This window comes from Zygotorulaspora mrakii, chromosome 6, assembly GCF_013402915.1.
Source record: "Zygotorulaspora mrakii chromosome 6, complete sequence".
Taxonomy (NCBI): Eukaryota; Fungi; Ascomycota; class Saccharomycetes; order Saccharomycetales; family Saccharomycetaceae; genus Zygotorulaspora; species Zygotorulaspora mrakii.
Genome location: NC_050724.1, coordinates 1,187,220 through 1,213,226, shown reverse-complemented (window position 1 = coordinate 1,213,226; position 26,007 = coordinate 1,187,220). Strand labels below are relative to the sequence as shown.

The window sequence follows — 26,007 nt, the reverse complement described above, 5'->3', positions numbered from 1 at the left end:
AGAGCTGCTGAAGGTATACTGCGTTGCGATAGAAATCGGCGTCAGTGGTTATTGAGCAGACGGCAAAGCACTATTGGAAGCTCTTCGGCTACTATGGTATCGTTAAGGTTGATGTTCAACAGGAGATCTTCGCGGTCCTGCGTTGCAGTAGGACTGGTGAGCGTTGTATTGTGTCTGTCTGTTTTGCTGTATGTGAAGAATGAACGCATGCAGGAGCTGCTTAACAATGTTCAATCGCGACTTGAAACAAGTGAAAGAGAAGAATTTATGGAGTCTCTGCACAATGCCAAGATGAACGTTGTCACAGACACACCAGTGTCTCGCTTGAATTGGTCCCATTGTATGACAGGTATGTCAAGGACAAACGTGCATATAACTGGTGGAATCCCATTCGCAAACGGACCTACAAAGACTTCGCGGACTTGGATCTTGACACTCGTTGCAAGTATTACTTCCGTCAACTCTATACCATGAATGAAAAATGGAAGAATGACCTATCGACAATGGCGTTTGGCATAAAGGATTTCAAGGACGAAGATATTGAAAAGTTCAAAGACTCGGACGGGTTTGCGATGATCGATGAGGAGTCTGTTAGAATGTTCAAAAAGCGTAATGACATCGCATTAGCTTTTGAAAGGATGAGAATCTATGATACGTGTCTAATGCAGGACGAAACTGTGAATTTACAGGAAACATTTGAGCAGAAAAGGGAGACTAACTTAGTCCAGGGAACGCAAAACAAAAAAGAAAAAAGAGAATTTAGCGGTGTAAGTTCAGGGACCCGCGATGAGAATTATAGAAAATTTGACCAATATGATTTTGAGCACAGAATGTTCCCATTCATAAGGCAGTTTAATCATGATAACTTCAGTCAAATTATTCCGAAATTCACTTCCCCATTCAACAAAGTCCTGAAACAGGGTGATATACCAATCTTCGACCCAAAATCTCCTATGGTGAACAAGGTCATTAACTATGTTTATGATCCAACAAAATCTTTCTGGAAAAATTGGAACTTGATGAGTGCACCTGGCTCTCGTGGTATTGTGTTGTCTTTTGCGGATTCACATTTAGCTATGGCCTTGAAACTCATTGCTACTCTTAGATTCCAAGGAAATAAATTGCCAATTCAGGTCATATACAAGAAAGGCGATCTTTCAGAGGATACGATAGAAAAAATATCATATGCTGCAAGAAGTCCCAATGTTACTCTTCCAGAAACTAAATATGGAAACCCAGCGAACGAGCCTCAGGAAATATGGTTCCTCGATGTAACAAATACGCTTGCTGATAATATGATAAGTGAATTTAGTCACTGGAAGGGAAAGTGGCTGGCTGTTTTGTTCAACTTATTTGATGAATTCGTGTTTTTGGATATAGACGCAATCAATTACATCGATTTGAATGATTATTTTGAGAGTCCTGAATACAAACGGACGGGAACCGTATATTTCCGTGACCGTGTCCTATCAGCACCCGTATCGAACCAATGTACTGCTATTTTCGAGAGTTTGCCCCCAAAACTACTAGAAATGAAATATTTCTCGAACCGTCCCTTTATTCATTCAGAGTATTTGGATGAAGATTGCGAAAAGGATTTAACTACAGAAGAAAAGATATACAAAAGGTTTTTCATGGACAATTTCCAGCATCAGATGGAATCCGGGCTGTTCGCTATCTCAAAATCTAAACACCATATTCCACTAGTCATCTCTATGACGTTACATCTTGCTAAGAAAGTTGGTAGCTGTGGGTGGGGTGACAAAGAATATTTTTGGCTTGGTTTTGTAGTGGCTGGTCGTCCATTTTCGTTTAACGAAGTCCCAGCAGCTTCTGTTGGTACTTATCAGGAGAAGAAGGACCTGGATTTGAACCGTAAGGAAGAGGCAGGTGAAGTTTGCAGTATACAAGTCTCACATATATCTGTCGATGGCAAACTTTTGTGGTTAAATGGAGGTTCGAATAATTGTAAAGCGCCAGGAGCAGCCGAGAAGGATTGGAATGATGAAAAACTAAAATCGTTCACAGGTACATTCGATAGTCTGGAAGCGTTGAAAGAATATTATGAAGTAACACCAATTGATACAAGTCGGGCTGTGATACCCCACGAAAGCTCAGGTGTTTGGTACCGGAGAGATCTCCACTGTAACGGATATGCCTGGTGTGCCAAATATCAATCAATATTGAAAGAATATAGCTTTGATCGGAAGAAGTTCCGAGGTAAAATTGTTGAATTTGATCCAAAGGATGTAATATTTACAACCGCAATGAATTATGTTTGGTCTCATTATGACGATTCTGATGCAAAGAAATTCACCGCAGAAGAAAAGGCAAGTTTGGACCCTCTTGCCGGCAGCATTGCCTAATTTTTTTTTGAACAAGGTTACTGTACGATTGTTAGTCAAGTTAGCCAAAAGGTCGTATTCATAAGAGTTTCCTGCTGAGCTTGCAAGCAAAGGATAAAAAAGCTAGGATGTACTTAAGATTACATTGATAGCCTCTCGATTCATAATATATATCATTAATTCAATGTCTAATAACGCAGGAAATCAATCAATATCATCTGAATGTCTTTTTAATTAACTCTACTTCATTCAATGTAGCTCGAACATTCCTCACTCTGAGCAACACACGCTCTCTCAAAGGAACAAGTGCTCACAATAGGGTTCCAATTGGCCACATATCACAATTTTTTAACCCGTCGGTCTTCAAAGGGCGTTTGTAAACTTAAGGCAGAACCTAGACACAATAAAACATTGGTTTTTCGAGCAAATAACTTACAATTAAATGCTTTCTGGATAAACCTCTCTTCTTTCTGTCAGCCTCGCAGTCATGAAAATTTGATAATACAATAATTGTTCTGCAAGATATAAATCTTTATGTCCAGTCATAATCATCTAATTCAAAAGCAAGAGCACAGTGTGGAAACCTTAGGGTCGAAGACAAACTTTTTGTGGAATTTTCAGAACCACTTTTCGGCACAACTGAAGTATTCGATTGCAGCCCTTCTCACTTGAGCATCTTCGTTGCTTTTGTAGATTTGTCTGTTTTTAGTCTTGAAATCTTATACGGAAATTTTTGACTAGGAATATGCTTGTAGGTTAACTTGGGTGATCAATGAGCATAATTTCACTCGTTTTTCGCTTGATGGGACTATATTATCATGTTATGCATTTATGTTATATATTCATGTTGTGTATTCGCCTGGTTCGGTAAATAAATGCTAGCGACACGACTACACCACTATGGCGAAATACGTCATGTTTATAATATTCAATAAAACATCAGTCTATACGGGCCTTGAGATTTCGATTACTTTGAATAAACTATGAAGAGAGAACGTCATAACATTACAGAGTGGCTTAGGAGATGGAAATAGAGAGTATTTACATCCGACGCAACATCCTGATGTCGAAAAAACAGCCTTATGGAAGTAAAAAGTAAACGGGGGAGCTTGGTGCTCGGTCATTATCCCAGAAAAAGAAGTTTGACAGGCTGTTTGACCTGTCGAAGAAGGAAGAAAAAATGCGACGAAACCAAATCAATCTGCAATGCTTGTAGAAGGAACTTTCTTGAATGTGAATGGCCTGCTAATAGCAAAAGGGTTGACAAAAAGGCTTCTCCACCAAAATATGGAAATCATGTGATACAGGATCACAGAAAAGCTTCGCTGAGTTTTCATATATCTCGATGTAATGCAGCTCAGTTTGTTAAGAATGAACGGCGCACAAACTGGCACTTCAAAAAGTTTTCTGTGAATCTTAGAAATGGAAAATTATTCCAGTACAACTCCAATAACCTGCAATTTGTTGAAATAGACGATTTTCCTACAAGTAGCGACGAAATTGACGTAATGCTCGATTCTTCATCGACTCATCAAAAAGCCCCATTGAATGCCAACTACTCTGACTCTGCTCCTTTGCTGGACACAGTCTCCCACCATTTAGATTTGCAGTTGGAGTCATTCATCGAAATAGATGTTCCTTTGAATGCAATTGTAGAGCGTCCAGCTGATAGTACTTCTCAGTATAAGGTACTTGCTGATGCGAGAGCACCTCAGACCGTTAAGTTTGAAACTCTATTCCAAATGTGTAAAAAGAAAGAGCCTGTATCAGAAATAGAGTTCACAAATGTAGATATGGAAAAGTTTCTTTTCTATTCCTGCTTGAGAGGCTACATACCCAAGATGACAACGCAATACACACATTCCAGTCTCACTACGGAGGCCACTTTCATCCCGCAAGTTGAAAAAAATGTGATCATGAAGGAAATATTCTTGTGTTGCGGAGCTACTTATTTAGCCTGGAATAACGTTCAAAAATTTCAAAATATTAGCGATGAACTGTATAGCAATTGCAAATTGATGATTTGCAATTACATCGGCAAAAACGATAATTTTGCGGACGAAGACTGGCTTTTTGCTGCTCTCCAACTACTCTGCAATAGGGATAAAAATTCCCTGACTGGCACATCAGATGATGCTGCGTGGCATCTTGTAAGAGCGTACGATATAATTCGCTTGAAATACTATGGTATCAAGAGTTCTGAGAACATAATTATAAACAAATTAGCAAATCCAAATCTCATACTGCAACCGTTAGAAAGAACATTAATTGAAAGTTTTATTTACCAGTTTTCTGTTTCGGTGCTATTCATACAGAATTTCCAAGGTCTTCCCAGTCCATTCAAGATCTTTAAAATACTTAATGTGGTCCTGAAATGTCCAGTTTATAACTGCGAGCATGTTGTCGATTGGATGAAAAATCCCATTCTGGGTTCTTCTTTGGATTCTTTCGAAATCTTAGCTAAGCTGTCATTCATTGGACGTACCCCATGGCCCTTGGCTGAGGAGTGCATTGAGCAAGTTACTCGATTGCGTAGCATGTGTGAATTTTACACGCCTGCTGCTCCATCAAAGCTTATGGGTGGAGACCATTGGTGTAATTTCAAAATAAATTCGTTAGTAGGCATTATCACGGCCAAGTCATGTTGGTTATTTGCCACAAAACTTCTGAATTTCATGCATTTTGATCTTCAGGACCCCACTGTGCAAGAATACGTTGACAGTATTCTGACATCTTGGAGAAAAATTCCAGTTGGACATAGTGTCTGGGGGATACTCTCGTGGAGCTTACTCGTCACTGGTGTGTTTGTAGCAGATCAAGAACAGCGAGCGACCGTTCTGAATTATGTGGATATATGGTCAGAGCGCACCCACAGCTATAATTCTTTCAAAATAGCGTCCTTCTTAAGAAGGGCATGGGCATCAGATGATGCCCCTAGTTTCATTTTTGATAGGACCCAACTGGGAAACGTGAGTATGTAAAACCAAGACAAAAAAGTGGGAGATGAGAGAATGATGAGATGTATTATCAGTTTGTTTTATTAAAGAAGTGTAAGCCAGAAAAACAAAAAGACGCACTTTTTCTTCTCAATCATAATGTTGAAGTCGCATAAAAAGCCATAACAGAATTTCTATCTGTTGAAATATAAATCGATATTGTAAGATATATTAAAGAGATGACTTATAAGAATCAGAAAGAGACAATTGGTCTGTAAAACAAAATAAACGAAGTCAGATGAAACCCTAACAGAATGTCAATCGATAATGGAAAGATATCGGATGATAATCTATCACGAGACGTTTACAACTCAGGAGTCTGACTACGAAGGAGTCTATGGCATGGAACATGAAATAACAGTTGTACTGTGGATTCTATGGGACTAGAAATGGTGTGATGACGATGAAAATTCTTCCCTCGTCGTCCTCTCTTATGGTTCAATAGGCGCGAAGTATTAGGTATAAATACTGACGTATTTTCCAGATATTAATCCAAGTTCAATCAGTTTTATCTCAATTCATGATATAGAAAACCAAGGAATTATATATCTCTATAATTGAATATCATAGCATTATCATCAATGTCAAACCAAGTTACTATCGACAACGCCGAAGAAAACATTCTTTCTAAATATTTCTAAATACTTTTCAAATAGTTTCTGATTCTCTCAGTTCGTTTCATTCAAAAAAAAGTGGAGTAGATATAAGAGTAAGAGATTAATGACCTCCCATTATCAAATCAATCATAAATCGAGCGCAAGTGGTTTAGTGGTAAAATCCAACGTTGCCATCGTTGGGCCCCCGGTTCGATTCCGGGCTTGCGCATTTTTTTTCAATTGTGCTCTTAATAAGGTTTTTTCATCTAGATTGCATATCACCTTAAGACATTTCGACAAATCGCTAGTCTTCCACGAAACGAGAATTCCCTTTGGATAATCTGACAATTTTGTTGTTGTTTTTAAAATCAATCCTTGAAACTAGTGTGAAGTATTAGGAGCTGGTGTAAATGCTGGTATTTCGAAATCGATTACAACACTGAATACGAGTATTTCCTTAAAACAATATTTGATCTAGGCTGCACTAAACTAAAAAAGACAATATGCTTTTGTAAAAGGTCCGTTCCTTCGGAATATTACGTTGAAACTTTTCAAAATGGATGGCTCAAGAACTAAAATGATGGAGCAACATTGGGTATATAAATCGAAAAAATATAAGATAAGCCAAAAATGTATATGATAACAGCTTTACTTCTTGAGTAAAGTGGCATTATAATTTTTATCTTGATAATCCCAGTAAAAGGTCAAAGAAGTAACATTACTCGAATTTCCCACACCACAGTTTGCAACGTATTCATTCGTTGCAAGTCTTTCAGCCGCATAGTTGTAAAAGTCTTCAGCTGGGCAGGAAACCCCTGGACCACTTGAACATGATTCGATTGGGATCACAACATCGTTGACAACATACCTGACGTAAGTTTGGTTGGAGCACGAAAACTGTTGGGTATAAATTCTCGCACCTTGAGGTACAATCCAGGATTTACGGAAACATGATCACGGAATGGAATTGAAGACGTATTTAATCGGTTTCCATCATCGAAAAGACCAACAGCAGCAATGTAATTAATTAAATCGGAATCATGAGTGAAACTCAACCAAGCTTTTTGGTCTAATTCTCTACTTTCTTTCAGTAATTCGACAGAGGCGTTAAACAATACGGCACCAGCAGTTGCTCCTAAGGAGTTACCATTACCATTTTCATAGTAGCTCTCCAAGTCGTCCTGATAAGAATAGTGAATCAATTCTTCCTCTGTGAAAACATCACACATGTAACTGTAGCCACGGACATTCAATTCGTAAGAGCACCAATTGAATAAGTTTGAGGCATCAGAACGGGTTAGATTTAATCCTCTATTCTCTGCATTGAGTCTCTTGGAAAGATTGGATAGATAGTCATGAGAGTACGTTGCAAGATAATCTTCATTCTCATCCTCATTAAACTTAGCGCATGAGTGTCTTGGAGTTAAGGTATTGGCACCGGAGCTGGCATCCTCATCAAGCACTTGCAAGGAAACGTTGTAGTCATTTCCTAAAGCATCTATAAAGAACTGTGCAGTGTCGTGGCATCTTTTAGAATTAGATGTGAAGACTGCAAAGTCTGGTGTATCAGCAATCAATTCTTCGTATTGGTCTAAAAATTCACGGCCATGTCTTTTGGCATCCATTTCACCTGTGTAAGGATTCAATGGGTTTAAAGAATTTTTCATAGTGGTTTCTTCTTCTAAATTGTCTTGGTCTTGAATGAAGAACTCGTAGTCAGCATCCAAAAATGAAAGGGAGCTGTTAAAATCTCTGGTGTAATTCATCAATTTGTAATAAGTTTGCAAGATTCTACGTCCAGAATTCACAGTTGGATACCTCTCACCATGTCTCGCAAATAGCTGGACTTGATTCATTTCACAAACGTCTGGGATCTCTTTCGGAATGCCATAATCGAATGGGTATGAGAAATGAGGAGCGGAACCACCTAGAAATGGAAACAATGCCTCTTGAGTACCAATTTTTTCCAGATCTGTGAAACCGTGTTGTTTGATAGCAGCTGCATTAGAGATAGCCGCGACAGAAGCCAAGCCAGTTAGTATGTTTGCGATACCCATTGTTGTTCACCGATGTTGTGGTATCCATGAACAGATTTACTAGTTTATGAGACAAACAGTCGGCCTTATGTACCTTTTTGGATTGAGCGATAGTGGCGTCAAGTTGGACGCATAACTGGCATCCATATAGCACATGCTGAATTGCAACATTCAGTAAACGAGCACAGAAGTAGTTAGGTCATTAGTCATTATTCATATTAAAACAAAGAATAGGTGAATCCTGTCCACGTGGAGAAACATTCCACAGGGTTTTGCAGCTGAAACCCTGGCAGGGACTATCTTTTTTGGAAATACTAAGGTGCAAGTTTGTTCCTAGCGGCAATCAGTTAGGAAATCTTCCATATTATCTATCTTGATGATCCGTCGTGAATTTAGGCACGTGTAGTAAAATATTGGCAGGCACGATTATTTCTTTCTTGGTGAAAATGAAGGACCCTAATTTCTGTTCGGGCGGCCAGGTAGTCCTGACAAAATGTAAGGAAAAAATGTGATCATCTCAATCTCTCGAACACCAACATGCTCGAGACACCGTGATGATCGTTTAGTCAGGTGGTGAAAATCTACATAGTGTCCTTGCAGGCTGTGCTTAGGCGAACCTTTGCATTTGCGTGCTCTCGACTTTGTGATGCTTATAGCACTAATATTGGCTGCAAAGGAGTCAGAGAGCTGGGAGAGATGTGTGTCCTGCTATTTTTTGTTTTCGCTTTGCTTGAAGCGTCACGTTAATTCCTTGTCTACTATGAGAGTTGTTCTCTCGGCACTCTTCAGGGACAGAGTCTAACACGCTTGCAAACTGCTCAATGAGAATTGACTGGCAGACTAGGCACCTGTTCAATAGATACTAGCAGATATCTGAAATTTGCACCTACTTATTTGACTCCTGTAAACATCTTTTTCTTTCTGTAATTCCGGTTTACAAGTCTACTGAGGACGTGAGGAGGTATGCTGAGGAAAAGACGATAATACAAAGGTTCTGTCATCGCTCTGTTTGTTACCTCCTCTAGGTGACTCGAATTCGCATGCACTCCAGATGGCAAACAAGCTGCGAGGTATGATCTGCACAATTTGCGGCAGTGTCGAGGGAGACTTTTAAGGGTGGTAATAAAAGTGAAAGCGGATCCTCCGACACGGCATCTTCTTATAGATTGGGATCTTGCCTGTCACAATTGGGCTACAATGACGGTCTCTTCTTCCTTCTTCATGAGACAATCCGAACCATGTTTGCAGATCGGGCAACGAAATCTAAAATTGTGGCCACGGATTTCAGCTCTTTGCAGCGGAAACCTCACTTTCAATGAGAGCACTGAGTTCGATTCAGGACAGCAACAGACGTGAAGAGATTCAGACAACTGCTGCAGCTAAAAGTACTGACCGAAATAGCAAGCTCTACCTTCTGCGGGAAGAAATACACTTTATCCGGTCAAATCGCCACTTAATGCAAGAGGTTTCACTGCAATAGGATCATATAGGTACTTAAAACTGCCGTTTAAAGAAAAAAAGTTACACTTGCCACTTGCTTGTACTACATTCACAGCTTCTCAGCCATCCTCAAGCCTGGACTAGGTTTGATTTGCCCACTTGCCTATCCAGTTCCATGAAACTTCTTGCACAGATTAAGGACGTTCGCTACCCTAGGGTTGCTCCGCGTCGCTTGAATAACAAGCAAAGAGTGCGAACACTGGCGGCATAGCAGAGGTCTCTTTTATTACGCCAAGTACTCCACCTCCAACCTGAAGCCACCCGGTCATTCCAGCAACGTGGTGCATTTACCAGGGAACTTTATCCCTTCGGCGTATCGTTTAGCTCACATACAGTGTGACAACCCGATGACCTATCAAGCATGCCTACAGCGAAAGCAGCTCTTGTACGCTGCACATGACTCTATAAAAAACATACTACACGTTATACTTAACCTTCTACAAGCAAATTACTTAGACGTGTTCTAACTGCTAAAGCGTCGGAGTAATTTCCATTGCCGGGGTACGCAAATGCACCAAGTAGTGCCTGTGTTTGCATTAGAGCTCAGTGCTGCAGCCATCAATGCGCTCGATAATTTTTGTCAACACTCGATTGCAGTTTAATACAATCGAGCCTTTTTGTTTAACGGCAAGAATTAGACAGCCTACATGCTTATTTGATTCCCTCACGCCAGGGAGACTAAAGGAGACCTTCCATGAGCATGCATTGTAAATCCTATAAGTACAGTCTATTTCGCGAGGATCGATATTACTTTTGATCTCCTTGTAGGCGTCAACGTGCTCAGATTCAGACCCTCGCCCGAAAGAACGCACCATGTGAATATTCCTGGAGATTCGCAAAAAGAAACCTCTTTTTCTTGGCTGTGGTGTGAAGCAGGAATAGCAATTCTTCAGCTGAAGACGTAATGGAAACATGGAAAGACTTTTCAATAGTATGCAAAAATTAATTGTGGATGCACACAAAATGAAGTCAAAGAGCCAAGGAATTATATAAACTGCTTGGTCAATGGATCATCATATGTGAGATAATATTCTATCCGGAATTTCAGGTTTCTTCGCCCGGTTCCAGGAATTTAGTACGTCCGTCAGCAGCGGTATAGAGCATTTGGTAAACAGAACAATCGATGTCTTTATTGAAGAAGGACTATGAGCATCTCAGAGAAGAGGAACCGCTTAAAGGTGCGGTCGACTACAATGAGACCGCAGGTGCTGAAGACTCGGCCACCACAACGTCCACTTCTAACGTTGAAGATGAAGAGTTTAATAATCAGTATAGAACATGCACTTGGCAGCATACAGCTGGACTGATGTTGTCGGAATACATTGTATTGGCGATTATGTCTTTTCCATGGTCTTACTCTGTCTTAGGGCTTGTCCCCGGTTTGATATTGACTGTTTTCGTCGCCGCAACAGTTTTATACACTGGTCTAATTATAGCGGACTTTTGTGAAAAGTTTCCACATCTGAAAAATGTTTGTGATATTGGACAATATTTATTTGGGGGGTTCAGATGGGCATGGTATGCTACAGCGTTTTGCTTTTTGGCCAACAACATTCTCATTCAAGGTTTACACGTTCTCGTGGGTGCTAAATATCTAAATACCATTACCAATCACTCTATCTGTTCTGTTGGATTCGCCGGTATAGTAGCTGGTATTTCCTTGTTGTTTTCGTTACCGAGAACTTTCTCTTCGATGTCAATCGTGGGCTATATATCTGCAGTCACAATGTTTATCGCCGTTATTTTGGCAATGATTTTTGCCGGTGTTCAATCTCATCCTGACAAGTACGATGGTACCCCAGTCGTTTTTCGGGCATTTCCGGCCGAAGGGACCTCATTCGTTGACGGTATGAGCGCATTTCTCAACATTGTGTATACTTTTGTGGGACAAATCACTTATCCGCAATTTATTTCCGAAATGAAGAATCCTAAAGAATTTAAAAAAGTCTTATGGATTGTGACGCTTTGCGAAGTCATTATATTTTCGTTGGCAGGGTCCATAATGTACGTTTACGTTGGAAACGCTTATATGACAGCTCCGGCCTTTGGGTCTCTAAGGCGCGCATTTAAGATTATTTCATTCTCTTTTGCTATCCCGACAATTGTTTTTGTGGGTGCTTTATATGCAAATATTTCCGCAAAATTCGTTTTTTTCAATATATTCGATCAGAACTCGAAACATCGTTATTCCAATTCCAAAACCAGCTGGGTCATCTGGATTGTATTGTTATTATGCACTTGGATTGGTGCCTTTATCATTGCTGAAGTCATTCCATTCTTCTCAGACCTTTTATCCCTGATGTCGTCTCTGTTCGATTGTTGGTTCGGATTCGTCTTTTGGGGATTGGCTTACATCAAGCTAAGAAAATTGAAATATGGCTCTGAATTCAGTTTTTCTCGTTTGGCCTTCAGTGAAAAATTAAATTATCTACTATCAATTGGCCTGATAGGAACTGGTCTATATATTTTAGGCCCTGGTTTGTATGCTTCGATTCAAAGTATTATAACCAACTACCAACTTGATGCCTATGGTACGGTATTTAGTTGCGCTTCTAACGGTATCTAAGCAGAAAGCCCTGTAAAATATAGATCACAGTTAATATATAAGAGTGCTGTAGGTACATGATAATGTAAAATATTTATGTATAATACCATCGTTTGTTCTTTTTCGCTGTAAATCAACATTATCAAGTTATCTTTCAGCTAAAAGTAAGCTATATATGTGGTTATACAAATATGGTTTTCTTTCAAAAATCAGTCGAAGCCAAAATTATCTTTCTTCGGCTAAATATGAAATTCCGAGAAAAATACCAAAAAAAGGTTAATCCTTTGGATAACTAAACTTAATCAGAGATTTTGTATGTACTTTTTACTTTGCGATTTATTTGAATTGGCGGGCTGACATATTAATTTTATATATATGGTATTTGGCATCAGAAAGAACTATAAAAACGATTTCGAAGAGCAAAAATTGTGCCAGTGTGTGCTGCGTTTGAGGCTTCTACTGATTGAGTAGAGTATCATTATAATGTCTCTCGTTGTAGTCCCAGTAAAATGTTAATTCAGTGACATTGCTAACGCTAGCGACATCACAAGACTTATAGAAATTTCTACCATTCATTCTGTCAGCAGCATAATCGTAAAATTCTGTCGTAGGGCAAGAAAAGCCTGGACCACTTTTACAGCTCTCGAGAGGAATAACTGCATCATTTAAAACATATCTGACGTAAGTTTCATTGGAACATTTATATTTTTGGGTATACAATCTAGCACCTTGGGGAGTCTGCCAGGATTTCCGATAAACCAGATCGCGGAAAGGAACGGACGTTGGATCTAGCTTTACACCGTTGTCGAATAAACCAATTGTAGTCATCAGGTTAACAATATCAGTATCATGAGTGAAACTAATCCAAACTTTAAGATCCAACTCCTCACTTTGTTTCAATAACTTGACAGAAGCGTTAAAAAGGTTAGATCCAACATCGTAAATCATATCATAACCAGGTCCATCCTGATAATAAGAGGTCAAATCATCGTAATAAGAGTAGTTAATAAGCTCTTCTTGCGTGAAGACATCACACATATAACTGTAACCACGGACATTTATTTCAAAGGCACACCAGTTGAACAAATTGAATGCATCAGTTTGAGTCAAGTTGAGACCTTTGTTTTGCCTATTCAATCTGCTGGCGATATTTTTCAGATAATCAGTTGAGAAAGCGTCTGTTATGTTTGCGTTGGCACTTTCATTCCATCCGGGACATGCGTTACCAGCACTTATGGTGTTTGCTCCCGAGGTTGGAGCTTCGCTAACCACTTGTAAAGTGACGTTGTACTTCTCACCCAAAGCCTTACTGAAGAACTGGGCAGTATCATGAACTCTTCTAGAGCTTGCAGCGAAGATTGGAAAGGATGTTGTGTTTTCTAAAAGAGCACTATATTCATCTAAGAATTGACGTGCGTGCTTCTCAGCGTCTCTTTGACCCGTGTAAGGATTCAAAACATCTAGTGAGTTCTTATAGGTTGTTTCTTGTTCGATATTATTTGAATCTGAAATAAAAAAAGTATAGTCATCATTCAAAAACGAAAGAGATTCGTTGAATTCTCTAGTATAGTTAGACAACTTGTAATAAGTACTGAAAAGGCGTCTAGCTCTGCCAGTAGTAGGATACCTTTCACCATGTCTAGCGATTACCTGTAATTGTGAAATCTCACAACCTTCTGGTGCAGTTGTTGGGATGCCATAATTACCTGGAAAAGAAAAATAGGGTGCCGCACCAGCCAGATAAGGGAACAAGTAATCCTGAGTACCGAGTTTATGAAGGTCTGGGAGTTTCCCTTGGGGAACAACATAAGCATCAACTGTTTGAGCAACAAGGGTCGCTAAAAGCCCCGATAGAAATACTGAGACCATTTTTCAGGCGTTATGCGGTTTGGAATCTACTATTTTCATAAGCCTAAAGAAAGCATAGATAACTTGCAGGTTTGCATAACTCATCTCGAGCTTTTATATTTTCACAGATTGTCATTTTTTGGTCGACCTACATTAATGTACTGTTTTCTTCTTATTTGGTTCACTGCAATGAATAGGTATATAGCTAAATAGGACATATGGATAATTAGGATAATGACTTTAACAGAGATGGCCTAATATGCATTTCAAGAGCTTCATAGTACGGATTGAGTTTCCGAACTTACCTGTTGCCGTCGTTTACGAACATGATGCCGAAGTTCAGAAGATAAAATTTTTCAAAGGCGGCAGTTATGCAGCTCTTGAAGACCTACTACGTCTTTTGTATACACACAACCCGCCAAGAGGCTCAAACTGAGAAAGATGAGGCCATGTTGCACATGCAGTGCTTCCTTCACAGATGCTGCTTTCAGATGCTGCTTTCAGATGCTGTATGAATCTTCGAGCTAGCTGAAAGACTACTGAGACTCCATGATTGAATAAATGAGGAAAAAAAATATGAATGCATGTCAGTACGTTTTACAAGGCTTCCTCTCCCATACAGGTTGATATTAGCGCTTAATAGTACCAGCTGTTGTTACCATCAACTTTTTTGTTGGGTCTCATGCACGGCAGTGAATTTTCAGGTTTTTTTGCAGATGAGAGGTGAAAGGCGCTATTTCAAGAAAAATTGGAAACCACAGCGACTGTCAACAGACCTGGGCATTTTTGAAGATCTCAGAAACAAGGCCCACAATAAAAAAAAGAAGAATGAAAAAACTATCCATTTATTATGGACAATAAAATAAGTTACATGACACCTTTATTGAATGAAAACAATACCATTGCAGAACTACGCAAGAAAATTTGAATTCAAAATCCGCCTAATCGATTTTTAATTTGTCTTCGCTCTGTTTGACATATGTGTATTCTTCATTCTTTGATGAAAACAGCTGCGGCACCCATCCCGGTGCCAATACACATACTAACAACCCCCACCTGACCTGATTTCAACTCTCTGAGAATAGTAGCAACTTGACGAGCTCCAGTGCAACCAAGAGGATGGCCCAAAGCTATTGCTCCACCACGCGGGTTTACTTTCTTCACGTCGATACCCAGTTTGTTTATACAGTACAAAGCCTGTGCGGCAAAAGCTTCGTTGATTTCGAAAATATCGATATCCTTTACAGACAGCGAGACATCTTTGAGGACTCTTGGAATGGCGTAAGCTGGCCCAACTCCCATTATTTCTGGTGGCACACCAACGGCCTGAAACGCAACATAGCGACCAATAATTGGTAAGTTAAGATTATCTGCCGTAGACCTTCGTGCCAATAAAACACCAGCAACCCCGTCAGATATTTGTGAAGAATTCCCTGCTGTTGTTGTTCCTTTATCTTTGATGAAAGCCGGTTTCAATGCACTTAAATTTTGAGCTGTTACATTCTTACGCGGACCCTCATCTTTCAAAATTTTCGTCCCATCTTGAAGTGTAATAGGTAAAATTTCATCCTCAAATAACCCATGAGAGGAAGCATACTCTGCTTTTTGATACGAATTTGCCGCAAATTCGTCTTGCTCATCTCTTGTTATTGAAAACATGTGTGCAACGTTCTCATTTGTAAAGCCCATAGGGATCATACATTTTTTAGCTCTTGGGTCAATCTTCATCTCTTCTGATATTGAACCCAATGGATTTAACTTTGCATAGTTCTTTGACATTGATTCCACACCAAGCGCTAAGCCGATATCTATTTGGCCAACCTTGATCTTATTGGCAATATCATTAACGGCAGTCAAACCAGAAGAACACTGCCTGTTTACCGCAACAAATGGTGTAGTGTAAGGAATCCCTGCAGCCAAACAAGCACTTCTATGCTCTGTCGCACCCGCGCCAAAATTTAAGACATTTCCACAAGTTACCTCGCCAATCAGCTCCTTGTGATCAGATATCTCGGATGGCAGCTCATCGAAAAACTCCTTCAAAAACTGTAGCAGGAGGTAATCTGTGTTCAACTCTTTAAACGAGCCCTTAAAACCCTTGGCGATTGCTGACCTATGGGCGCTAACAACTACGATGTCATCTGGTCTGGTCTGGTGCACATTCCCAGAAAATTCGGCGGTTAAATGATCTTTGATCTTTGCTAATCTTTCTGTCATTTTTTCCTTTTTCCTTTCTCCCCTTACTGGATTTCTATACCCATGAGAATTACTGAAGTCTAAATCCAAAGTTCTCTACTTCCGATGATAGCCTATTATGCTCCCTTTATATAATGTTTGTATGCTTCCTCCGGGCTTGATCCCTTACAGGAACGTCATGAATTACTCCAATTATCTTATTTCTTGGGATCAGCGGCATCTTTTTACCCCGAAGACGGGCGATGGGAAAACTAACCCCGAAGAAAATAAAAAGTGTCCGAAAACCGGACACTGCGTATGGCTTGAACTACCTGTCAGCGCCTAAGCGGATTGTTATTGAATAGATCAATACAGAATGAAACAAGAAGGGAATGTATATGGAATATACAATATTATAGCATCATAGGAGACATATAAAAGCGGTTCGAGTACCATTACCTGGGTGAACTATAGACAGATGGTGCTGAGTGACGCACGTTTTGAGAATGGATCCAGGACATCTTCATTCTCCGCAAATTCTAGTATGGATCGCGGTTGTGGTCAAAATCACAACGGCAGATTTATAAATGTTGACTTGGACTCAGACGCAGCAATGACTGAAGGCGTAGCACATATACACAGGTTCTTGGGGAAGACGCAGGTGTACAGTTCTACGGATCTTAGGGCTGTAACATCATCGGATGTCGTTGACAGAGGACTCTCACTAGTCGGATATGGATTGCAAAAGAGAACGCACCTTGATAGATTGACTAGCTTCAAGAGTAAAAATCTCTCGACCGGAAATATCGATAGCACCAATAGGGATATGAGCACATTCGACCCAAATTCACCACCTAGCGATGAGGTCATCGAGAAAGTCTTTGACCAGCTTCTGAAAAATGGAACATTTTTTGGGGATGATGCTATAAAGAATCTAAAAATGATCTCCATGAAGCGCAAGTGGGTTTTGATTTGCAAAATACGCTCTAATGATATGCTGGTATCACCGAATACCTCTGCAAGCGAGTCTGTAAGCAATATATCCTCGCCAGAAAACCAATTTCTATATAACTTGACAGAGTTGCTTTCAAATCATGTGAAAATATCTAGGTCCTTATACCAGTTGGAGAAGTTGCTTCGGCAGAACTCATTTTGTGAAAGCTTTGTGTCGCTCAATTTAACCGAGACGTTGGCCAATTTCTCGTCGACAATTCCAGAAGAAAATCAGTTCGTATATCTCCGATGTTTTAGATCTATAATGAATTCAGAAGAAGGTAGGTTTGCTGTACTGAATTGTGGCTGCCTCGTGAATTATTTCTGCCTTTTATTGAGCGATCAAATCAGCCATCTTAAGATAAAATTACAAGCTGCAGAGCTTTTACTATTGCTAACCTACGTTGATGACCAGTTTGGATCAGAGAAAGTTTTAGTATATCTAAACGATTGCTTAGAGCAGTTCTTGGCATATTTATGCCAGCTTCTCCACGTTTGCTTACCTAAGCAGGCAAATAGTATCCAAGCTCCATTTTTTTTGCAATATTCGAAGACTGAAGAGCTTACGGTAAATTTTGTATCAACCTCAATGTTTTTGATCAATTCGATAGTGCAAGTCCTACCAGATAAAGATAGGAAAATTGCAATTGTAAGGGAATTGAAGGAATATGGAATACATCGCCTTTTTGATTTAACAAAGTCTTGGCAAAACTCTATCGTACAGGAACAGGTAGAAGTTTATTGTACGGTGGAAAGGAAGTTGACTGAAGATTTTCCTCAAAACTCAGAATGGACCAATCTTTCATATGGTTCGACATTAAGCATATTGATAAAAGAAACAAAAGGTACAGTTATCGAAGAGTATTTAGTTCAACTCTTTAAAACTATGGTTGACATATTACTGTCAAGAACAACTTCTGAATCGGTCAAGGTGTTCAAAGCGTTTGAGCTGATCATAAATTACCTTGTGAGCAACCTAGATTATGGCGTCACGATGGATCCTGACTCTTTGTTTCAAAATTCTCTACACAACTTTATTGATAATATACAATCTGAAGAACTTCATAACAGAGGCCTGAAAGAAATAGAGGAGCTTGATAATCTCGTCGCTACATTAAGGAGCCAGATAGAAGAGCTACATAACCTGAAAGATATGGGAAAAGAGGATATTTTGGAGAAGTTACAAGAGGCGAACGAGAGCTTGAAAGCTAAAGATATTCATATTGATAATTTAAAAGAAAAAGTGGAAAGACTCAAGGAAACACAAAGGATTGACAAGAAGAAGTTCGACCGGATCGTTGTTCATCAAGATTTGGCTGAAAACAAAGGAGGCATTCCTTCAGTTTTTGGTAAACTCAAAAATCAAAATGTACCGAATAGGCTAAAGCTCTCTCATACAGCCTCTCTTTCAAAAAGTAATAGAATAGGATCGTTGGCGTCATATGTCAAGGGTACGCATCGCCGCGACAGTCTCACAAAACACAGCAATTCAGGCACGAGAAGGCTTTCAACCATAGCAGGGGCGCATGAGTCCTTCGTTTTACGTTCGCAGGAGAACGATCGAACGATCCTACAATCAGACGGCACAGGCATTCCTTCTCTCCCTGCAGAGACTTCGTCACCCTTGTCACCAACAGGACCTTTTCTGCTCGATAACTCGGACTCAACTGCAGCTCCATTGGGGTCCCTACCGAGACTCCAAGTGGGACATGGTAAAGACACTTCCATACCAACGCCCCCTCCTTTACCCAACGTACTAGCCAACCCGATCTGCCCGGCTCCGGTTTCTCCTCCACCTCCAATGCCCACGTCTTTACAGTCTACCTTCCTACCTCCAGCTCCTTCAGCTCCTCCACCACCACCAATGCCCGTTTCTCTACAAGCGGTAACCTCTCCTCCAGTCCCACCTCCGCCCCCAATACCCACCTCTCTATTGCCAGTGCAGCACATAAATAGAGAATCTCTCAGCAGTGCAGCCGATAACTCTTGTTCTTCGGATAACGGTGCAGCACCTCCGCCACCGCCGCCACCGCCTTCATTCTCTCACAGGGCGCAACAGACTATTATAAGCACACCAAAGATAGCATTAAAGCAAATTCACTGGGATAAAATAGGCGACATCGAAGAAACGTTATGGGAAGACAAATCTAAGAGAGAGACGACCTTACAAGATCTGAAGAGTGGTGGGATTTTATCTGAAATTGAAGACAATTTCAAGATCAAAGAAAGAGCGTCAGTACAGCAAAGAAAAAAAGATCCTGACACTGACGGCAAAAAAAAAAGCTTCCTGCCTCGGGATTTAGCACACCAATTTGGAATCAATCTCCATATGTTCTCTGGATATACGGTGGAAGAGTTCGTATCAAAGGTTCTTCATTGTGACAAAGAGATTATCCTGAATGGTACTGCGCTGGAGTTTTTCAACAGGGACGATTTGATCAATATTTCTCCTAGCCTGGCGAAGAACTTTGCGCCATATGCTACTGACTACTTGAACGGCGGTGTGCCCTCAAAAGATTCTTCCGAGTTGGAGAGGTCGGATAGAATATTCCTGGAGCTTTGCTATAATTTAAGATCGTATTGGCACGAGAGATCATTGAGTTTATTTGTACTTACAACATATGAAAGAGATTATTACGATTTAGTTTACAGATTGCAAAAAATTGATGATGTTATACAGAGACTTAGAAATGCATCAAAGCTCAAAGATCTTCTGTTTATCATCATTGAAATCGGAAACCATATGAACAAAAAAAATGTTGACGGTATTAAAATCAGTTCTTTGAATAAACTTACTTTTATAAAATCTAGCAGTGATAAGGATATGTCCTTTATACATTTTATTGAAAGGACTATAAGGACCAAATTTCCCGAGATTTATGGATTCATAGATGATTTAAGCAAAGTTGAAAACCTGGGTAAAATCTCACTGGAGCATGTAGAGTACGAATGCGAAGAATTTTCTACTAAAGTGGAGAAAGTGCTTGAGATGTTTAGAGATGGTAAGTTATCTGACAGTAAAAGACTACACCCAGAAGATAGTATCATTGAGAGAGCAAAGTCCAAGCTCAACAGGCTGAAGGTAAAGAACAGTCTCCTTAAGGATCAACTTCTATTGCTAACCCGCGATCTGCAGAAACTGATGAAGTATTTCGGCGAAAACTATAACGACAGAGAGGCTAAAAATACGTTCTTCGATAATTTCATCGAATTTTCGTACATATTCAAGAAGTGCGCTAAAGAGAACATTGAGAAGGAGGAGATATTAAAGATTTACGAGCGCAGAAGACGTCTTTTGGAGTCAAGACCACCTTCTGATGATGAATCTTTGGACGGTGATGATACAACAGCAGTAGATAAACAAGACCTTGACACTTCCTCTAAAAATGCTGCCGTTGACATCTTGCTCGCGAAATTGAGAGGCGTGAAGAAGGAAGCTGAGCCCTTAAGGCGGCGCAGAAGTGTTAGAAAGCTGCAAAACTCAGATTCCGAATCGATGCCGCACAAAGCGACATCAACACTTAAGGATGCTGACCACGTACTGCTGGAGAGAACCCAAGCGATGCTCACCGGTATACAGAATATGTAGTATTAGAAGTATTGCATTGCCAACTTATTTCGCATTTGTCTGTGGATAAATAAATATAGATTATCAAAAGTGGGCCGGCCCCATGTTTCCCTTTGCGTTGCCGCGCGAGCATTGTCCCGTGGTGCTAAGGTTGTTGAGCCGGGAAACCCTCGAACAGAAAGGAGAGAGAAGAATGAAAGGACAAGAGATCTTGGCAGAGAACAGAAAAAACAGTTGATGAACCAACAACATTCCAAGATTATAAAGAAAAGGTAGTTCATTCGCTTATCCATTTCACCTAGAGCTGCCAGTGCATATCGAGGCTAAATCTATCTGGGTTGATATTACAGATTTTCAATCGCTCAATAAACAAAGTTAGGAAGTCAGCAAACCGCGGACGGAACTAAATAATGGGAAGTGTTTCAACAGCGGTCGGCTGCGCTGTGGGCATACCAATTGGCCTGGGCTTGCTGGTTGCACTATTTTTTTGGTGGAGATTACAGAGAAGATTCAAAAGGGAGGATAAGGAGGATGCCGAACTCGAGCAAGTTATTCAGGACGATAACGGATACATAAGCTTCGACAATTTGGAAACTTTACAACAGCAGGAATACAAGGAACCGACAATCTGGCAAAACCAAGATGCTCCACAGAGTAATGATTCTGAAATTTTTGAGGTTCGCAAAATACCCCGACAACCCATCGGTGGCTCAGGCTCTTCCGATGGTTCTGTTAGCCAGGAGGAAAAGAATACTCATGTGACTGGATCACTGGAGAATTTAGGGCCTTCCCAACATCAAGAGCCATCGTCAAAACAGCAAAGAAAGAGCAAGTATTTTGTTCCTGCTTACAGAAGGAAGTTAAATGCAATTCAAAGCAAGCAAGTAAACGCTGATGGAATCTCTACAAGCAACAGTTCAAATGCGTCTTTGGAGTCATCTCAAAAATTGTTTAAGAAACATATCAATATTTATGATCAAATGATTCCTGTGGTAGCAGGAGAACCATCAGCTATATCAGATGACAAGAGCGATAAAGATTTCCCCCAAAATAACGAACTTTTAATAAAAAACCTCAAAAGCCAAGACTTCGGATCGTATCCAACTCGTGCCTCTTCTGCGAGTTTAAACCAGTTAAACATGGTTGATCCTTCAAACTCATCAATAAAGCAGACAGCAAGCGTAGAGAATGTATTTGATACTCCAAAAAGTGAAAGGGTACTGAACAGTGACGAGAAATTGGAGAAACCGGATGACGTATATCTATTAAGGAATAACTACGACATAATGAACACCAGCGAAATTGCAGAAGAGGATCAATACGAGAATGAATTCACAAACTACACCGAGAACAAGAGGGAATTTATAGATAGCCTGAGGCCTAAGAAAAAATAATGGAGTTTGTCCTTTAAAGATTTGATTTCACCTCCTCCAACATCATTTGCATTTAATTGTTAATCAATAACAATCCATGGTTAGTCGCCTTGCCTGGTTTTTCTATACTGGGGTCACATCTTGTTATACGCCGCGAAGTTTGAGATCCGTATTAGGAATTCTCGAAGGTTCAACTTTCATTTCGTGCAAACATTGTACTATGACACTACCATTCGATCATTCAGAATACATAGTTGCCTGCAGGGCAGCATTTTGCTTGAGTTCAAGCACTATACTATTTGATTCGTGATATATCTTATATATATTTACAGGGATTAAATCATAATCTTAAACATGAAAAAATCAACTATAAGGTCCTGATTTCGTTTTCAGAGAGCAGATCAATTTTTTTATCCTTGGTTGTTAAACTCCATTCTTGAATCAAGAATTCATCTTGGCGAGCCTCCCTTCCGGCAACTAGCTTGACAACGCCAGAAACACCTTTACTTCCCTTTATGTAAAATTTAATATTTACCTTGCCAGCGACCTGATTAAGCTCTCCAAAAACCCATGGCATTATTCCGTCAAATTCGATATTCTCACCCAGCAAGTCAGTAATGGCTGGCGACCTACGTAGATGATAAAGGGTATTAGAAACAATAGGTGATTCTGTCTTCTCGTAGTTAAAAATAAGAGCTAGCGCTGCAATAATGGCAACTGAAAATCCCAGGAACTCGACTCTCCTCCTATTTCTATCTTTATATGGATTTGGTAAATCTCTCTCAACCCTCAATGGCCTATCCTTGTCTTTCAAAACCAGTTTTGGAGGCGCAGTTGCCATCAAAAGTGGAATGTTTGAACGGAAGGCCCTCCTGGAGACTATCCTCACTACTCTGCTCAACATCATGGAGCTCTTGAAAAGCAGTAAAAAAACGATTATATGGTTTAACCTCTGAAGATTGGTTCTGTAGATGCCATTTTCTCTTTTTCACATCATTCTGGGAAATGATAGCTTACGCAATGCGCGCGGTCACATGATTACAACACTTCTTTGATTAGGAACAGGGTAGAGTACGATAAATCCAGCGCTTACTACAATCAGCGCTGGATCTATTATTCATACCAGAGCAAGAGGAGCGAATTATGACTTTGGTATGTAAAGTTCATTTGATTTTGGTGCTAATGAAATATATATATTTTTCCATATTACTAACATATTTACAACTATCGCAATGTAGATTGGTAAAACGGTGCATTTCTCGATTGACTTCCTGCTTATATCAACCTGCTTGGCAGGTATCAAAAGGAACACAGGACTTACAGTTAAGACTGATAAAATCGCAAATCAGACAGCGAAGGAGTATATGACGAAATACCTAAATATTGGTGAATCTCTCTATGATTACAGTGTGGCGACTTGTGGATCTTCATCTTATTTCGTAAGAAAATAAGCAAAATGCTAATCTAATATATAAGTTTTCCTAGCTTTAGAAAAACCTATTGTATACAACATTTTAACTAATCTCATGCAATTTTTTTTTCAGCTGGGGTTGAACGGGAGTAGAGCACTTTTGCTCTTCTCAGCAGTCGACTTATTAGCCTCCATAAGTTCCTCATGATCAGATTGTTCAACCTTACCATCCAAAAGACCATAGAAAAGATGGTAGTCCTCCTCATCTCGTTGATTTGTATTTGTGCCGTCTTCTTGGATTACAGGTCCACCAGCTAAGGAACGCAAACTTTCCCAGAAATCTAGCCCTTCTTCTTCGTTAATTGAAGATGCTGTCCCAGGTGTATCATTTGATTTTTGTTGCCTACTATTGTTTTCAACAGGGGGAGTATTTGATGAATCTCGTCGACTCAAAGATCGATAAGGGCTCTCTGATCGTCCATTTTTCCTATTTTTTTTGCCTCTTTTACTTATTATTGAATTTGCGGGGCTGGGGTTTAAAAGCTTACTCAGGTCTGTTGCTTTTGTCGAATCTGATGAACCCAACTGTGGCTTTACTGTTGCCGGAAGATAGTTGAAATGAGAAACGCGATTTCTTCCAATATCCTGAACATCATCTCCACAAGAGCTACGTGATCCCGTTGAGCTATTCGTACCCGTTTTTCCTGGATAATTGGGTGAAGATTGATTTGCTTGTACTAGTATTGATTGAGATTGATTTTTTTGGAAAAAATTACTAGAATTGGACAAATGAGAGTTATCTGGTTGTGGAGAAGGTTCTAATCCAAACACATTATAGGTCGGTGTTTGTGATAAAAAGTCATTATCAGCAGGTTGCTCGACAGCCGTAGACGCCGTTCTAAATTCCGATGATGTATTGAAAAAATCGGGCATTGTATGTGGAAGTAATCCTCCGGGAACCATCGAAGATATATTGGGAGCCCTAAAATGACTTAAATTATCAGGATAAGCAGATTGCAATGGATGAGCATCTGGTTGTTGCCCATAATGATTGTGGATGTGTTGGTGAATGGAAATCTTTAGCGAGTATTTCCTAGCTTGATCGATAAGTTCTTTTACCAGTTCTGAGCTAGCGACCGTGCCACTTGATAGTGATAAGCCATGCCCGTCTTTGAGGATAAACTTCCATTCCATCTGGCCAGCATGTGGCAATGAAAGTTTTTCAGTGTCCTGTCGAGTATCAGACCTTGAAGTCGGCAGATGCCCAACATGACGATTATCTGCAGGAGGCTGTGGATCGGACCTATCACCAAAGAACGAGTCCTCCAGTAGAGTCGCTCTTGCAGGGAAAGCAGGAACGTCCTTCACAGGGGCCAATGGGACTCTGCCTCCAGAGTCAATGGTTTCATCAACAGTGTCTGCATTGAGCTCCTCCTTCTCACTTCTTGACACGAATGCATTATTCGTATTTTTTTTATCGGAATGGAACTGGGGAACGGCTGAGGTGGTGGCACTATTTGTGTTGTCGAAATTACGTAAATTCACGGAATTTTGTTTCGTCTCTTCAAATTCAAGTTTTTCTTTCGAGTCAGCCAACGGCGAAAGCGGACTACCGTCTTGCAGTTTGCGTCGCACTAGGTCATCTGACGTATCTTCATAATTTATCTTCTCAGCCTCCTCCACTGAGATAAGATCTACCGTTGCATTTTGCTCCGTATTTGAAAGTCCTCCTATGTTATTCTTCAAGGATTCATTCATCAAATCAAGCTCCTGTTTTTCCTTCACAGCTTTAACAATCTCTGGAGGGGCCCTTCCTCGAACTACTGACGTGATAAGTTTCCTCCAACGGTTTCTACATGTGAGACTTGGTCTAAATTCTAATTCAGAAGATATTCGTCTCCACCGTGTGCCGTATAGTTTAACCTTACTGACCAAACTTAAGTCTTCTTCTAGAGTCCATTTTCGTAGTCTACCTTCGCTGCTGGGACCTAAAATTTCTATATATCTTTTTGCACACTGATCTTCGGTCCTTCCTGAAATTTCTTCAGCGACACTTAACCAATGAGGACCGTGTTTCTTGTACGCTTGCATCAGGAGAGTGTCTTCTTCGGATGCCCATTTGCCTTTCTTCAAATTTGGATCAAGAGATGATGTCCAGCGCTTTCTCAAATCTTTCGGTTTTCTACTGCCGTTTTTAAACTTCACAGCGATATCTTCCCACGAAATTTTGGTGCACGATAGTTCAGATTCTTGAATTGACTTTATATCCTCAATCCCGTTCTTGTAGCCGAGTCCCATAAATGTGTCATTCAAAATTGCCCTAAGCTCCTCATCGTCTTCCTTGGACCACGAGTTTCTACCATTCTTCCGATGTGTTTTATAACCAAGCGATTCGGTGATGTCCAATGGATCTATTTGAGCAGTCTTTTTGACCTTTGACCTCCGTAATTTTGCTTCCATGGGTATCCAAACAAATTAGTTATACTAAAGAATCAAAAGGCTGGCCTGTGCTATGTGATTTGTGTTATTTGTTATCGCACACTGTTCCAGCAGCTTCTCGCGATACAGCTACAATGCCTGCTCGCGCACCCTTGAACCTCCGATAGATGTTCAAAGTGGAA

At 40.2% G+C, this 26,007-nt stretch overlaps 11 protein-coding genes and 1 non-coding gene across 12 annotated transcripts; 7 read left to right on the top strand and 5 right to left on the bottom strand.

Moving 5' to 3' along the window:
• Window positions 1-470: 470 nt before the first annotated feature.
• Window positions 471-2,366, top strand: MNN1 (alpha-1,3-mannosyltransferase MNN1; the record flags this gene model as incomplete). The annotated part of the gene is made up of 1 exon (XM_037289942.1): window positions 471-2,366. The coding sequence occupies one exon, from the start codon at window positions 471-473 to the stop codon at window positions 2,364-2,366; it is 1,896 nt and encodes a 631-aa protein (XP_037145837.1).
• Window positions 2,367-3,427: 1,061 nt separating this feature from the next.
• On the top strand, window positions 3,428-5,326 carry HG535_0F06230 (Zn(II)2Cys6 transcription factor; the record flags this gene model as incomplete). Its single annotated transcript, XM_037289941.1, has 1 exon — window positions 3,428-5,326. The coding sequence occupies one exon, from the start codon at window positions 3,428-3,430 to the stop codon at window positions 5,324-5,326; it is 1,899 nt and encodes a 632-aa protein (XP_037145836.1).
• Window positions 5,327-6,095: 769 nt separating this feature from the next.
• Window positions 6,096-6,166, top strand: HG535_0Ftrna10G. The gene has a single exon. It is a non-coding gene; the product is annotated as a tRNA-Gly (tRNA).
• Window positions 6,167-6,782: 616 nt separating this feature from the next.
• Window positions 6,783-7,994, bottom strand: HG535_0F06220 (uncharacterized protein; the record flags this gene model as incomplete). The annotated part of the gene is made up of 1 exon (XM_037289940.1): window positions 6,783-7,994. One exon carries the CDS (start codon window positions 7,992-7,994, stop codon window positions 6,783-6,785), a length of 1,212 nt encoding a protein of 403 aa, XP_037145835.1.
• Window positions 7,995-10,596: 2,602 nt separating this feature from the next.
• On the top strand, window positions 10,597-12,039 carry HG535_0F06210 (uncharacterized protein; the record flags this gene model as incomplete). Its single annotated transcript, XM_037289939.1, has 1 exon — window positions 10,597-12,039. One exon carries the CDS (start codon window positions 10,597-10,599, stop codon window positions 12,037-12,039), a length of 1,443 nt encoding a protein of 480 aa, XP_037145834.1.
• A 435-nt stretch (window positions 12,040-12,474) lies between these two features.
• HG535_0F06200 (histidine phosphatase family protein) lies at window positions 12,475-13,887 on the bottom strand (the record flags this gene model as incomplete). Its single annotated transcript, XM_037289938.1, has 1 exon — window positions 12,475-13,887. The coding sequence occupies one exon, from the start codon at window positions 13,885-13,887 to the stop codon at window positions 12,475-12,477; it is 1,413 nt and encodes a 470-aa protein (XP_037145833.1).
• A 969-nt stretch (window positions 13,888-14,856) lies between these two features.
• Window positions 14,857-16,083, bottom strand: POT1 (acetyl-CoA C-acyltransferase; the record flags this gene model as incomplete). The annotated part of the gene is made up of 1 exon (XM_037289937.1): window positions 14,857-16,083. The coding sequence occupies one exon, from the start codon at window positions 16,081-16,083 to the stop codon at window positions 14,857-14,859; it is 1,227 nt and encodes a 408-aa protein (XP_037145832.1).
• A 436-nt stretch (window positions 16,084-16,519) lies between these two features.
• On the top strand, window positions 16,520-20,623 carry BNR1 (formin BNR1; the record flags this gene model as incomplete). Its single annotated transcript, XM_037289936.1, has 1 exon — window positions 16,520-20,623. One exon carries the CDS (start codon window positions 16,520-16,522, stop codon window positions 20,621-20,623), a length of 4,104 nt encoding a protein of 1,367 aa, XP_037145831.1.
• A 389-nt stretch (window positions 20,624-21,012) lies between these two features.
• Window positions 21,013-21,996, top strand: AIM20 (Aim20p; the record flags this gene model as incomplete). The annotated part of the gene is made up of 1 exon (XM_037289935.1): window positions 21,013-21,996. One exon carries the CDS (start codon window positions 21,013-21,015, stop codon window positions 21,994-21,996), a length of 984 nt encoding a protein of 327 aa, XP_037145830.1.
• A 346-nt stretch (window positions 21,997-22,342) lies between these two features.
• On the bottom strand, window positions 22,343-22,882 carry COA1 (Coa1p; the record flags this gene model as incomplete). The annotated part of the gene is made up of 1 exon (XM_037289934.1): window positions 22,343-22,882. The coding sequence occupies one exon, from the start codon at window positions 22,880-22,882 to the stop codon at window positions 22,343-22,345; it is 540 nt and encodes a 179-aa protein (XP_037145829.1).
• Window positions 22,883-23,118: 236 nt separating this feature from the next.
• On the top strand, window positions 23,119-23,426 carry ATG44 (mitofissin; the record flags this gene model as incomplete). The annotated part of the gene is made up of 2 exons (XM_037289933.1): window positions 23,119-23,127; window positions 23,214-23,426. The coding sequence occupies 2 exons, from the start codon at window positions 23,119-23,121 to the stop codon at window positions 23,424-23,426; spliced, it is 222 nt and encodes a 73-aa protein (XP_037145828.1).
• An 89-nt stretch (window positions 23,427-23,515) lies between these two features.
• Window positions 23,516-25,846, bottom strand: BAS1 (Bas1p; the record flags this gene model as incomplete). The annotated part of the gene is made up of 1 exon (XM_037289932.1): window positions 23,516-25,846. One exon carries the CDS (start codon window positions 25,844-25,846, stop codon window positions 23,516-23,518), a length of 2,331 nt encoding a protein of 776 aa, XP_037145827.1.
• Between the last annotated feature and the right edge of the window lie 161 nt (window positions 25,847-26,007).